Source organism: Sander lucioperca, chromosome 13 (assembly GCF_008315115.2).
Source record: "Sander lucioperca isolate FBNREF2018 chromosome 13, SLUC_FBN_1.2, whole genome shotgun sequence".
NCBI classification, from domain to species: domain Eukaryota; kingdom Metazoa; phylum Chordata; class Actinopteri; order Perciformes; family Percidae; genus Sander; species Sander lucioperca.
The window spans coordinates 18,258,482-18,274,411 of NC_050185.1; the positions used below are offsets into that span (position 1 = coordinate 18,258,482).

General features: G+C 39.6%; 1 protein-coding gene across 1 annotated transcript; it reads left to right on the forward strand.

The window, feature by feature from the left end:
- The first annotated feature begins 1,153 nt into the window (after positions 1–1,153).
- aldh3a2b (aldehyde dehydrogenase 3 family, member A2b) lies at positions 1,154–15,930 on the forward strand. Its single transcript, XM_031280808.2, has 11 exons — positions 1,154–1,404; positions 3,708–3,870; positions 4,899–5,130; positions 8,162–8,247; positions 10,067–10,275; positions 11,786–11,903; positions 12,189–12,330; positions 12,487–12,653; positions 13,708–13,807; positions 14,692–14,930; positions 15,613–15,930. Exons 2-11 carry the CDS (start codon positions 3,709–3,711, stop codon positions 15,625–15,627), a joined length of 1,470 nt encoding a protein of 489 aa, XP_031136668.1. The 5' UTR covers positions 1,154–1,404; position 3,708; the 3' UTR covers positions 15,628–15,930.

Genomic DNA, 15,930 nt, shown 5'->3' on the forward strand with positions numbered 1-15,930 from the left:
CATTAAGAAAATTGTGGGTTTAGGCGAGGTCATTTGTTGTTCAATCAAATGTATTCATTACATAACGTTCAAATGTAATGTTCTAATTCAAAACTATGAAGACTAAATCCATTTTAGTCATGGCTAGTGTTTGTATACACATGGTCAGTGGTGAAGACATGAACTTGACAACGCACATCAAGCCAGGGCTGTCGTGAGGTGCTGATCACTGGAAGTAGACTTGAAAGTAAGAAAAAGGTGTCGCACACTCTGGCTCCATATGCATTTCTCTATTTATACTGATGATGTTTCGGACCTCAGGGCAAGACATTTAAAGCCTTAAGGTAGTCTACTTTTTATTCACATAAAGTTTGACTTGATTGAAAACATGCATAACTCAAGATCAACTTGTTTCTGACTCTTAAGAATGAATTTGTATAGGCCTACTGTTTGTGTTTGGTGTTATTTATATATTTATGTGCTGCAAACTAATCATAGACTGTAAATTATGTGGTAGATGGCATAAGTCATCTCTATGTAAGCCTACTATGGACCTATAAAGATAGACATAACAAATAAATAGATAAACTGCCCTTGACTCAGATTTTATTTTGGATTTCAGCTTCTACTTCTCAGGGACCTGGACCAGGCTGGAGAGATGACGGGATATCACCCCTGAACAAGAATATAATTCCACGGTTTCCAGGAATATCAGACTTGATCATTGATTCAAAGAGTATCTGATGGTGCTGAGTTTTAGAGCTTAAGTGCGACTGCTGGCATTTGATTAAAGAGGGATACATCCACAACAGAGAGTGGAATAAATACTGTAGCTACATTAGGCTATGTGTATGTCATTATTTGTTTATGATATTAGACTATGTACTACTCTTATAAGAAAAGTGTTGCTAATATGTTATGATCTAATTATTTAGATATTACTTTTACATATTTTTACATTTGTATAGGCTTACTAGCCTATTCTACAAAAGGACCATCGGCTATATATTTCCGATATTTCTAACAGTGTTGTGTTTAACACTAGGCTATGTCGTTGTGTTATAATAGATGGAAATACCTAATGAAAATAAATTATTCTCCCTTTTGTTGAGAACCCCCCTCTTTGGGAACCACTGTAAAGTAAACGTTGAGATATTTTAGTCTGAACTCTTGACACAAGTACGGACCCACACCCACTGTCAGACAACTGCTACCATCCACAGAGCCATGATGTTAACGTTGCTAAAAGCTAACCGCAGCGGCAGTTTGGTCCTGCCCCTGTGGGGGTGTGACCTACCTAGCTAGCTAACGGGGAGGGAGAGCTGTGTTTCTCTGCCGCTGTTGTTTATTTCCTCTGGTGCCGGTTATCTCACATTTAAGACCGAGAGGGATCTCAAGACATTAACTGCACCTCAAAATAATCAGGTAGGAATGAAAACGCAACCAAGTGTTCAGTGTTTTCTCGCCATTGTTTAAGACAGTTGCTCTAACGGCTGACGGACAGCAACAGCGGACAGTTCGCGAAACGAACTGATATTTTATTTGTAAAGAAAAATAGCCATTTAAATTACAATAATACTAGCTAGTTAACCCACCAGCGTGACAGATTAATTAAGGTTCAGTTAAAGAGTTATAGAATGGTGTCGTGTTTAACTGTCACTGGGTAACGTTAGTTTCTCATTACTGCACCTTTAACTGACCCACAGAGTGCTCTGACACAGTAGCTAGTTGTTATTCTCATGGAGGTTTCCTATTACAGTCCTATTATAACGCATTCTCCGTTTTCTATAAACAAAGAGCAGCACAGACAGCAGGCTACCATTTTGCAGGAAGGACATTTAAACTACACCACTGCAGATCAATTAAGAGAAGCCTAGCTAGGTGAACTGGTTCTTTGAATCCTTTAAGTTCATTCCTCTTTTGTGAAATGTAGCGGTGTTATAACTTAAAGTGAAAACATACAATCTGCCTGCTTCCAAAAGAACCACTAGTGAACTGGTTCCTTTCAAACACAGCATCTAGTGGGTTAACTGTTTTTATTAAACAGTAATGTAGTTTTGCAGTATAGTGGAAGTATTTAACTAGATCTACTTTAATAAATGTATCCGTAGGCTTAGGCTATCACAATGAATGTAAAAATGCTTCACTACAAGTAAAAGTCCAGATTCAATTCTACTGTATTTGAAGCAAGTAAAGTACAACATTATTATGCAAAAAATACTCAAAGTATCAAATGAATGAATGAATGAATTAAATAAATAAATAATTAGTTCAATGATTGTTTTTTATTAGAGCTGCAATGATTAATCGATTGACAGAAAACTATTTCAATAATCGATTAATCGTTTTGGGTCATTTTTAAAAGTTCTAAAATTGTCTGGTTCCAGCTTCTCACATATTAATTTGTCTTTATGTATAGTAAACTAAATATATTTAGTTTTTGGACTGTTGGTTGGACAAAACAAAAGAAGACTCAGCTTGTGCTCTGGGAAATTGTGATTGACCTAAAAAATATTAGAAAATGTGAAAAATGCCAAACAGGAAAATAATTGATACATAATTCCATAATCAAATTAATCATTGGTTTTAGCCCTATTACTGATGCATTATGTAAGCATTGTTTTAATATACTTTAAAGCAGCCATATTATGCTCATTTTCAGGTTCATAATTGTATTTTAAGGTTGTACCAGAATAGGTTTACATGGTTTAATTTTCAAAAAACACCATATTTTTGTTGTACTGCACCGCTCTCTCTCACTGCTGCAGATCCTCTTTTCACCTGGTCTCTGTTTTAGCTACAGAGTGAGACCTCTTTTCTTCTTCTTCTTCTATACTATCTTTGATTGCACTGCACATGCCCAGTAGCTCAGATGTAGCTCATGTCAGCTAGCTAGCTCCATAGACAGTAAAAGAAAGGCTGTTTCTACAACTTCGGTCAGTTACAAGGCAGGATTAGCTGGGAGACTTCTAAATGAGGGCGCACATGTAAGTAGTTCTTTTGTAGATTATGGTGAACTTGTGTGTGTTGTAGCAGTGCTTTGCTACTGAGAACGAGGTAGCATGCTAGCGTTAGCATGCTAGCGTTAGCATTAGTGTTAGCATGCTAACGCTACGAGCTAATGGTTGCGGTTAGCCTGCTCGTTTCGGCTTGTGACGTCACAAGCCGTGTCGATTTTGAACAGCTCACCCAGAGACTGAAGGCAGGACACATTCAGAAACTGTATCTCACTCTAAACAGCATGGATGGATTTTTTTCAAAGTTTGTATGTGTGTGGAAGCACCAGAGACACAACATAACACCCCAAATCCCAGAAAAAGTGATTTTTTCATAATATGGGCACTTTAAATACTGATACATACTTAATCTGTAACAGTGAAGACCCATAGCTAGTTTTCTTTTTAATCAGATGTGTTTGCTTCCTGGCTTCTGGACCAGATGGATGAGTTCCTCAAAACAAGAATTACTCATATTTTTATACTAGTCTTATACTAGTTTTACTATAATTGGTTTAATTCTTTGAAAGTGAACCAAAACTACAGTGTGTGGCCTGTAGCTCATCACATTAGATGATTAACAGTGTACTACAAAACAGTCCAAAGAAATGTGGCAAGTTGGCAACTTTCACATGCTGAAGAAATCAAAGCTGTACACAAACTGCACAAAAACACCAAATATTATCTTGTGTCAGAACAGCAGACTAAAACTATCAGTCTTTTGTCCCCTAGGATGTCCAAGGAGCAGCAGGCGGTGGCTCGTGCCAGAAAAGCTTTTGAAACAGGCAGGTCCAAATCTTTAGAGCACCGGATCCGCCAGCTAAAGAACCTGCAGCGGTTGTTCATTGAGAAACAGAGTGTGATTTCAGATGCCATCAAGAAAGACCTCAATAAGGTGAGTAGTGAGATGCTCTTCCTCACGGCCCAAAATAACCAATACCTGGTCTACAACAAGCTTGAGAGTCAGGGTCTTAGAATAAAGTTCAGAGTCTGTTGGGTCAGACTTTTGTGCTTCTTAGTTTGTGCAAATTAACTACAGGCCATTAGCTGTTAGTATTAGAAAACCAGAACTAAACAACTAGTCTCATATGAACAACAATTGATCAAATATTTTCAGAAAATGAGAAGTATCAAAGATAACTCAAAAAGTAAATCACGTCTTAACACTCCTGTTGTGTGCGTTTCATGTTAATTAATTCTGTGTTTCCGGTCCAAAGTGACCGCCCCTTTATAGCTGATTTTAAATCCATACATATATTGTCACCTAATGTTGTGTTAGATCTTGTTATTAACTTAAAGGACCAGTGTGTAGGATTAAGTGCCATCTAGCATGAGGTTGCAAGCTGCCACCAACTGAATACCCCTTCCCTCACTAACGTAATAATGTGAAAGGACCTCTCGAGAGCCAGCGTTTGGTTTGTCTGTTCTGGGCTACTGTAGAAACATGGCGGTGCAACATGGCGAGCTCTGTAGAAAGGACCCACTCCTTATGAAGATATAAAGGGCTCATTCTGAGCTAACGAAAACAAAACAATTCTTAGTCTAGCATTTCTTAGCATTGACCTGAGCTCATATAACTTATTTTTTAGTTAAAAAAAGCATAATGTATGGATTATTTTGACTAATACTCAGATGAAACATCTTGTGCTATTTATCACTGACTACTTTGTTTAAAGTTTAATAAGGATATTTGAAACTATTTAAATTTTTTATAAGACAACAGTTGTGAAACAGGTTAAAGATACAAATATTAATGAAGTAGAAGGCATAGTATTAAACATACTAAGATCTTCACAAAGGAAGGGATTATTATTTGATTACAATTTAAAAACAGGCTTTATACTGAACTATACAGTGAAAAAAGACCCCCAGAAATACAACATTAGCCATGAGCAAGCACAACGTTATAGTCTTCATCCCCAGAGCGTGGTGGGGACCCAGCTGTATGAGACTCTAGGTCTGGAGGGGGAGATCGGCCTGGCCATCAAGAAACTGAAGGAGTGGGCGGCCCCTCGACCTGTGGAGAAGAACCTGATGACCATCTCAGACACTGTTTACATCAAGCCGGAGCCTCTGGGAGTGGTGCTTATCATCGGGGCCTGGAACTACCCCTGGGCTGTCACCATCCAGCCGCTCATAGGAGCCATCGCCGCTGGTACTGTAGCAAGCTGTGTGTGTATTTGTGGTGGGGTGGGTGAAAGGGCAGTGTGCATGTGAGTGCCTGTGTGTGTGTGTGTATGTGATGTAACAAGGTCATAGTTCGCATTTCTATCCGATTTCATTGTCCCTTCCCCGTTTGATGAACTTTGAAAACACTGGTGGAATTTTGAAACACTGACAAGATTTGTGTCCACTCAAGCAATAAAAAAAAAAAAGAAAATAGCATAAGGGGTCACAATGTAGAATTTGTAAAGGCACCTCAAAGCTCATAGAACTGTCTGTTGATCAATTAACAAACATGCAGAAACCACAACAACTCTCATTTTTGGAGGCACTGTGTATTTCCAGTTATCTCTTATTCTTCTTTTATTTTTTAGTCCTGTTCAGTGGCTGTGTCTTGTGATCATAACCACTCCACTTCCTGTTTAATCCAGGCATTGGTCAACATTCTTTACTCTTTATCCATTTGCAATTACTGGGTCAAAGGCAAAGGCCACTCTGTACTGCAGACATGAGAAAGTTAAAAGATTAGCAGTATATATAGAAACATTTCATCTTGGTGTGTCTGCACGTAACATGCGTGTCTCAACTCTGTTCATTGTTCCTATCAGTGAAGGCTCAAAGGACGAGGTTAAGTGGACTAATCTGCTCCAATATAATCAGTGAACTCGTGAATAATTAATTTCAGAATTCAAGAAGCTACCCTTAAATGGCCACCCCGCTGAGTGTTTTGGCTCGACTCTTATCACTTTGTAATGCAAACCTCAGTGTGGAGAGTTTGGTTGTGACTGTTTAGCATGACACTGCAGTATTTTTAACAGTCTTTTGTCTAGTTTTTTATTTGCTTAAATCTTTTGTTTGTTACTCGGCCACAGGCATAGTTTTGCATATTAGTGCTACGACAGCTGCTGCAGGTAGACAGCTCATTTGTGTTTCATTGGGAAAGCCTGTTTAGATTAAAACATTGATGGCTTAAGGACTGAAGTGAACTGAGTCCTGTCATGCTGCAGCCCATGCAGTATGTGTTTGCGTAGCACGGACTTTATCCTTTGCTTCAGCATTATCAGATCTCTGACAGTCGTATCTGCCTAGCAGGTCTCAAGTCTTTTGTTGTCTGTGTGTTGTGTCATCATTCGCCACCTACTGACAGCAGTCAAGTAAAATCTAAAGTTGCATAAATAAAATGCAGTTTTTTCCAATACTGAGAAGTACATTTATAAGAGATGACCAGGAGAAACGGGATAAAAAAAGCAGAACTTAACTTCCGATAAAGTTGGCCAGTTGTGGATTTTGTTTGATAACCAACAAACAACAGGACAAAGAGGCACTGTGGGTGCAAAAGTTACCTTTTCTTCACAAGTAAGCAATTTCTTATCAGACAATATAAAATAGCAATTTATGGACATATATTCTGAGGTGTTATGACTATTAATTTACTAGAAAAATGATGTCATTTCAGCAAAAATAAATAAGCAAGTCTCAGCAAAGCTGATAGCCATAAACCACTGATGTAGGCTATAGGTGCTTTCCGACCGGATAGTACTTGTACTTTTTAGAGGAAAAGTACACTTCTAAGCAGTTCTAAGAACTACTCTCCCCCAAAATCTTTTTTTCCGTTTGCATTCCCACTGGCCAAGTGGCCATAGGGACTCGTAGGAGGGGTAAGTGAGTGGCAACGGTCTTTATAGCATCGTCACTAGACCTTAGCGCCACATACAACAACAACAAATGATGCTAATGTGCACTTTTCCTATATTAAATGCACGTCCATTCTCGTAGTAATTCACGTAATGTTTTGCTCAACACAGACGGGGCTTTATTATACTAGGAACAGACCCCGCCTCTGCCTGCTGCGCTGTGGACGTGTGTGTGTGTGTGTGTGTGTGTGTGTGTGTGTGTGTGTGTGTGTGTGTGTGACAGCCGGCGAGCCGCAGGACACGCTTGTGGAGATTAACTCCGAAAAGACAGTTAACCACAGGTTCCCGTTAATCTTATGATGGACATGTGTTGTGATATTTAAACAAACGAACCGTCAACAGCGAAATAAAAGCCTCTTATTTACGAGAGCGGTCTGAGAGACCTCCAGCTCACAGCGAGGTGTCTAAGCATGACTGGCCGAGCGATGAGCTGGAGGCCGGGGCAGGCGCTTGCTGGCTGTCGCCTCGCTTCATGGAGCTCTTCAACTCCGAAAACTTTGAAGCAAATTGTCAATTCGGCATTTTCGCAAGACTGCCTATATTCGAAATCTAAACAGTTAATTTCTCGCCTAAAACGTTGTCAGAAGTGAATTTAATGATGAATAATAAGGTGAAAATTGTTAAAAATGTCCCGTTGTTGGTTGTTGCTCTGTCTGCAAGTTTCCGAGTTGGCAGTGGGCGTGACTTATAAGTTTGACCAATCAAGTACACCTAGGAAAAGGGAAAAGGGAAAAGACACTGCTCTGAAGCAGGTCTAAGCAGCTAAAAAAGTACGCTACTGCGGCCAGAGGAATTTAAAAATCCCCAAATTTTTCCTGTCGGAACACGACGAAAAAAGTGTTCTAGGAACGTTTAGTTCTAAGAACTGCAAAAATCTCTCCGGTCGGAAAGCCCCTAATGTCATAAGTAGGTGATACATTTGCCCCCCATACAAAAAGCCTAATAACCCTAATATATACACTTCCTGCTCATCAACGAATGGCAAATAGAAAGTAGCTGGTGAACATAGTGGAGCGTTTAGCAGCAAAACAGACAGATATTAGTGTACTTCTTGACTATAAATTAATGATAAGTTGTGTAAATAAGCAACTGTTTGCTAACAAGTTCGCCATATCAACAGGTGATGATCAGTGTTGTTTCTGATGCCCCCAAGTGGCCAAAAAAGTTGCAGGTTTAAATGAAGGTACAGTGGAAGAAAACCAGACTATGGGGAACAATGGAGTAACAATTGGGAATTTAAGAGGAAAGGAGAAATATATTAGACTTTTAAAAGTGAACCATGCATTTCTATTATGTGATATTTGCTGCTTTTGTCATTTACCTGTCCAGGTAATGCAGCTGTGGTCAAGCCCTCAGAGGTCTGTGTTCACACTGCAAAGGTCATGGAGGACCTGCTGCCGCTTTACATTGACAAAGTAAGGACGGGGTACATAGCATCCACATAACTTGTATCTGCCGATTCATTAAAGTGAAACAAGACACTTATTGTTCATGAAATGTAAGAATATTGTTGTTTCTTAAGGGCTTTTTTCAGCAAAGTGCAAGTATAGGGGTTAAGGGAGGGGAGGGCATCAGCGCTGTAACATTTGTCACTGCTTTTTGCCAACGGCTGAGTGGGCGTTTCCGCCTGAAAACCCCAAAAAATTATGCAGATGGACCTAACCTTTAAGTAGAAAATACATAACTGACACTGTACAGACAATTTTTAATTGTAATATAATATAATTTAGGTGGTGTTCCCCTCTATACTCAAGAAAAATGATTTCCTCTTAGAACAAAAACCCAGATTTTGTAGTCCACATTACTAGCTTTTTTTCTGCTGGCTCCATGTGTACTGACACAGTATATCAGGCAAACATTGTTCACCTTTGCTATAGTATATAAACTTTACATGGGCAACCATACAATACAGTAAAAGTGTTTGCTTGGCTCTTTTAAAGTGGCACCGAGGAACTTTCAGTTTGTGTTGATTCTAGCGGCCCCTTTAGACAAAAGCAGTTGTGTTTTTACCACACCTGCTGTCGTAAAGGTATTTTATAGCGCGTGCCAGCTGGTGGCGTAATGTAATGTCCACTGGAAGAAAGCATGTACCCACTGGATAACTGAGTTAGCGTTACCGGGAGGTCATATAGTTGCGACGAATGTTTTGCTCACACAGAAAATGATTAATTTACAATAAGAGAATACGTTACAGATGCATCGTCGCATTTCAAGTGTTGCATACGGTAACTTAGCCTACTTTGGATGTATCGTGAGCTAAACCGGGTATCACTGTCACTGATTCATGAGCGAAAGCATTAGCAAGAGTTTGTTGTAGCAACCGACATAATAATAATATCTTAGATTAATATAGCACCTTTCATGAAACCCAAGGACTCTTTACACAAGTACAGGGGGACAAAAAAATAGTAGGCCAACACAAACACAGACTGAAAAGAAAAAAGAACTGGGTGCTAAATGGAAGGGGGACGTCATTTTATGTAGCCTACTGACGTACAACCACGTCTCGCATTGTAAAGTTATTTTATGAATGAAATAGACATATTACATACCTGTCTAGGAGGAAGAGGCCCAATTCGGGGTCGGTTTTGAATTCTTTACAATCCCGTAATTGTCCCCATCTGTTGAAAGACCAACCGACACCTGTCACTCTCCCCTTTTAGCTTTTAGTTCTTCATTTCATTTACTTTTTTGCTGTGATGGCCCTGCCCCAGTATCAGCCATAACTACAACTGATAACTTCGAAAATAAAATTAAAATACAATTAGGCCCATATAAAGAAATATACTGCTACCTTTTACCTGGATGGATACTCAAACACAGGCTTTTCCGGTGTTACACAGAAATCTGTGAACCTTCAGAATGTGTTACTGTAGAGCCGGTCTACCTGCCGTAATCATTTTGTGACTTTGCGGGGAAAATCGGACCCGGGTAGAAGCATAACTACATAAAAATAGCGTTCTTTTCACTTTTAGTCTCGTTTCCTGTTACAGGTCATTTATGATCATCAGATGGAAAATTAAACAGTTTAAAAAACATTTAAAAGTGTTTTTACAGTTAACATGCAAATAACCAGCAAGCAGGTTTTTTCACTATTTTATTTGCAAAATGTCTACAAAGACAAAAAAGAAATTAAAGCTAAGTGCTACAAAGGAGTATACCATTGCATATACATTGCTTTAGAAACGGCATGCTGCTTTGTTATAACTGAATGTGTGTTTCTACCCTATGTAGGAGCTTTACCCCGTAGTAACTGGAGGAGTGTCAGAGACCCAGGAGCTGCTGCGTCAGAGGTTCGATCACATCTTCTACACCGGCAACAGCGTGGTGGGCAAACTGATCATGGAGGCTGCTGCCAAACACCTCACGCCTGTCACCCTGGAGCTGGGTGGCAAGAGCCCCTGCTACATTGACAGGAACTGTGACATATCCATAGCCTGCAGGTCAGAATCTAAATCAGGTTTATTACCAAGTAGGTTTTCACTTACAAGGAATGTGCCTTGGTGTTTGGTGCATACAATAAACATATTATAAGGAAAAAAAATAAAAGCAAAGTACTGCAACAGTCAAGAACATAAATATAAAATATAAATAGTACAATTAAACCAAAAAAAAATATGTAAAGAAAAAAAAGAAGATACTATTACAAAAATGTAAAATATATCTGTTTTAAAAGAAAGCTGTACAGTTTTGTGCAGGATGTGCACAAATATTGATGAGGGAATGTGCAAAAGGCTGAGGTGCCTGGCGTTTTACCATTGGTGATGGTTTCATAACTGTGGCAGGTGGATGCCGGCGGAAAATAATAGGAGTAGGGCGGGATTTAAGTTTGGTAACCAGCTCCTTCATCTGGTCAGTGAACTCCAACAGGGGGGAGGAGAGGGAAAGGGTTAGTGGAGAGAACTGTGACATGGATGGGGTATGGGGTGGTGAAGGACATGGATCCTCAAAGGCGTTGGTGTTGGTGAGGGCGGAAGAGGGGGGTTGAGATTCATTGTCTCGGCTCTGATGTCTTCCATGGTCAACCATAGTTATAAAATGTGGTCAACGCTCTCAGGTAGGGCGGGGATGGATCTCTGCAGCGCTGTGTTATGTCTTCTTCTTGTTTAGATTCCTCTTGTCTTTGGCAGAGGGAACAGGGCGGCACAGGAAGTAAAGTAGGTTTGAGGTGCAACTTTACTCCTGACTTGTTAAGGAAATGCCCATCTGCCCTAAAAAAGACGTCTACTGTCTAGGCCACTCTGGCAGCTCACCTGGCTTACTCCTTCACTCCTGCCAATGGCTATGAAAGACGTAATTTGACATGCGGATGAGAGGACACTTAAACATTTCTAAAAAAACACTCTTGCACACTTACTGCTAGTGTGCCATTGGTAAAGCTACTGCATGCCAATGGTTGCTGACCCCTGTTAAAGAGTATAGAGACAGATGTGTATGGGGGAGGGTAGGTAAGAGTCCATGTCAGTGGGGGTCCTGGACCTGCTGCTGTCACAAACAAACTGTTCTTGTGGCATGAGGTCAGAACAATGATTAACAGTGATATGACTTAATGGTTATTTTCTCCATTTTTATAGCAAACATTTTTTTCCATCCATTCACTCTTATTCTTAAGAGTACCCCGGTTCAAGAGAAATAGGAGTAAAAACTCCTTTCTTCCATGTGCAATAACTCTCCTTTATTTGCACACGTAATTTAGATTTTTTTTTTTTATAGATTGCTCCTGTAGTATTGTGTAAAATTGTGCTCTGTATATTGTATGTACAGGAAACATTTTTTGTACTTTATGTCTTTGTATTGTTGTCTTTTCGTTTATTTGTACGTTTATGTTGTATTTTTTATCTTGCACTCCTGACTGCAGATCATGTTTCCCATCTGGGATAATAAAGTGACTGAACTGAACTGTAGCTGTTCCTTCCTAAAAACCTTCCTGTGAACTCTTCCACTATTGTGTAGGCGTGTTGCCTGGGGAAAGTACACAAACTGTGGTCAAACTTGCATCGCCCCCGACTACATCCTGTGTGACCCCAGCATCCAGGACCGGGTCATTGAAGAGGTCAAGAAGGCCATAAAGGTACTCAAGACATGAAAACACACTTAGGAAAAGTAATTGATTCCATTGGAAACTTCAAAACAGGCGATTTTGTCCAAAATATTCTTATCAAAGGCCCTAAATGGTAAGAGCTGTAAACTGCTATGACAGAAAGTCATGTTGTTGTACATTAACTGAGTTTTAAAACCTAAGTGTATCAGAACAATAATTGATTTAGGAGGATATTTCTTCAGTTAATTCAGTATTCTTTGCCTGGATTTTACAAGAATATTTGTAAAGTAATGAGATTGTTTTTTCGTCTGGCAGGAGTTCTACACAGACAACCCAAAGACCTGCCCTGACTACGGACGCATCATCAACCAGCGCCACTTCAAGAGGATAATAAACATGTTGGAAGACAGCACCATCGCTGTAGGCGGAGACAACGACGAGTCAGACTGCTACATAGGTAATCCTTCTGACAGCCTTCAACTCTTGACATGAAAATCAATTAGGAGGGAACTTTTTTCATGGTTTTCATTCAGGCAATTACACAAATTTAAGTAAGAAAGAACAGACTATGAAAACATGCATTTGATGAATAGTGTTTCTGTGTTGTGTTTAGCCCCCACAGTTCTGCGGGACGTGAAGCCAGAGGCGAAGGTGATGCAGGAGGAGATATTTGGACCTCTGCTTCCCATCTTGTCGGTCAGTGGCCTGGACGAAGCAATCAAGTTTATCAACAAAGGAGAGAAACCTCTGGCTCTCTACGTCTTCTCATCAGATAACAAGGTACCTAACAACAGACATTGCACACACACACGCACAGCCAGAGTAGTTAAACCCACAATATGTCATTTTCTGCTGCTAGGGGGCTCTTAATCAAAACTATAAAAGACGCAGTTTGGTGGTGTCTTGAAGTAGCGTGGGACCACAGCTGTCTTCTCCACCATTGCAGTCAGCTTCTCTCGGTATACGATTCCTTCAGTGTTCATCATTCAGGAGTTTTTTACCGGGAGCCAAATTATCCACAGAGGTCCCCTCCTCTCTAAAACAAAGGGACCAGGTGATTAAAACCAAACCAAAAACACTGAATAATCAATTTCACGTTTCTTTGACGGACCAACGACAAGCTGTCACTAACGTTTTCTCAATTTAAAGGACAATTCCAGCGCAAAATGAACCTAGGGGTTAATAACATACGTGTACCGAGTTGACCGTTCTCTGGGACATGTTTTCATGCTAATCGAATGTGTCTGTAGCTTGAAACAAGCTACCACAAACCGGTGATTAGCTTGTAATGCTAGTGGTCGGGGCAGAGGGTAAATCGCTATTTCTACACCACTAACAAGGCTCAAAATAGCACTACACTTCAATAGTAGCATAATGAGGGTCCCTACATGTAAACCGAAGCATTGAGAACTTTGTAAGTGTACAGACAGTTTATTAAAACCATGAACGCCGTGTTTAAGCTATGTTACTGGTTAGTGGTTGCACGGCGTTCGTGGTTCGACTGGTCATGACTGTTTTTCAAGATGGCGCCTGCATATAAACATGAACGCTACTGTCTTTATAATCTATCTTTTTAATAAACTGTCTGCCCTTCATCCGGTTAAAGACGTAATAGTAAAAATGTGGCTTCAAAAAATTACAGATTTTTTCGGGTTTAAACATTGTTGGAAACATTTGGGATAAAGTAGTACACAACTCAACAAAATATATAACACATGTATAGTCGTGTTTTTTTTATGCAGAAATGGTACATATACTGTACCTTTACCAGATGTACCCTAACCTCACCTCTACATGTCAATTCATGAGCATTACATGAATCTTTTCTCTAAAGGTGATAACGAGAATGGCAGACGATACCTCCAGTGGAGGACTGCTGGCCAACGACTGTCTCGTGCACTTTTCTGTGAACTCTTTGCCTTTCGGAGGAGTGGGTGAGTAGACACAGGGACAACGTTTTTTTTAGAAATGGTACCAAAAACAGAAGTTCACTTACTTTTGCTTATTCACTCATTAGTGAACTCACCTGTTCACTCATTCAGTACTGTGTGTATGCCATGCAGAGGGGCATAAGGGTGCCCTCTAGTGTGACATTAGGGCAAAATAAAGCAAGTCTTTAATTATGGCACAAATATACTAGGTTAAATAACCATTTAACCACTTTTCTGTGCACATACACATGCTTAAAAAGACCAGACAATTTGATTTACTGTTACAAAGCTCAATAATTACAAATCATGTATACAGTGCTTCACTTATAACCTCTTAGATTGATTTCATACATTTCAGACATGCACCGGTTTTCACTGTATTCAACTTGCAAAGACTTGGAACTTGTTGAATATAATTAATCTATCACAGTGTACATATATTCAATTCAAAATAAACAAACTAACAAACACTGAAAATGTCAAAAGCCATAAATATAAAATACAAATTTACAATTAAAATATGTAATATATATATATTCTAAAATTAAGTGTTGCATAGTGTTTAAAATGAAGAGGATGAAATGTGCAACATGTTGACTAAACAATGTGCAAATATTCACAGTGATAAGAAAAAAAAAGAAAGAAAAAAGAATGTGTGCAACATTTTGCGTTCAGTTATCTCTTTCTTGTTGGTGTTCATGAAACCCCCAACATCAGAGATTTCAGTGCTGACGGTTGAATGAACTTACATTCAAATATTGGATCCATCAAAATATTTGTATCTGCTTTCAACTGCGCTCAGCGTTATTGGATGATTGCTTGATTTAATGTCATCAAACTGGAGGCCAAATATGTTTTCAAAAACCTTCCTCTGTTTTCATGTACAGGAAACAGTGGTATGGGCTGCTACCACGGCAAGTACAGCTTTGACCAGCTGAGCCACCTGCGTGGTTGTCTCATCAAGCAGCTGAATATGGAGGGCGTGAACAGCATGCGGTACCCGCCTCACACACCCAAGAAACTGGGCTGGGCTCGCTTCTTCATCCTGCAGAACGTAGACCTGGGCTGGGTTGGGCGGATGGTGCTCTTAGCCGTCCTGGCTGTGGTGGCTGCTGTTGTGCTGAAGGTGAGTAGAAGAAGAGAGAAACACAGCCCTAGGGATGGGAATCACCAGAGGCCGCAGGATATATTATCACGACACTTATGTCACGATACAATATTATTGCAATTTTAAACATATTGCAAAATTCTGCGATATATGGCAAAGTATTACTGTTTTCCAACTTCAGATTTTTCATGGGGGGTCATGGAAGGCTTGTATCATGTGGACACGCCGACAGTTTTGTTGTCATTACTTAGAATTCCTCATGGGGGCAGCAGAAACTACGCACTATAGCTTTAAAGCACCAACTTTAAGATGTTTTTTTTTTAAGTTGCAAAGAACTGGAAATATTGAAATGCCAGTTATCAGGTACTTGTCCATTTTGCTGATGCTAAGTGCTCAAGGTTTAATTTATCAACTGATAAAAACATGGAAATTACAGCCCTCCCATCCTAATCAACCAACCCTCTTTCACTGGTGCCTTGCTTGCTACCTTTTATGGCACGTTTCTGCCACCAACTGTCAATATGCGTCACTGTTCTGTATAGTTTGCAGAAATGCATTTCACATTGCCTCTGTACATCAATAGTTGCTCTAAAAAACATCACAGCTTAACTTTGAGTCATTTTGCCAGTAGTGTGAATACAGAGGAAGAGCGAGATGAAAGAAAATTGATTAAATGATGAAAAATATCTTCTTTTTTCAGAATTATTTTCTTTGAAGACATCCCACTGCTTCCCAGACAACACGTGTGTTGTTTCTTCGACCTTTAGGACCAGAGAGAAGAAAAGAACAACATGAATTTCATACTAATTATGTATAAATCAGATCAGCATCTGAACGGGAACGCATTAATACAGTGAATGTTTAGTGTGCACAGCCTTAATCCATTTTACACTGTATTAACAGTGTCGGACGTTTCACGTAGCTCACTGTAGCAAGCATCATATTTTCATGAAGGTAATTATGTATTCCAATGTATGGCTCTTACATTTGTGTTCAGCATTACTAGATTCCATTTTAA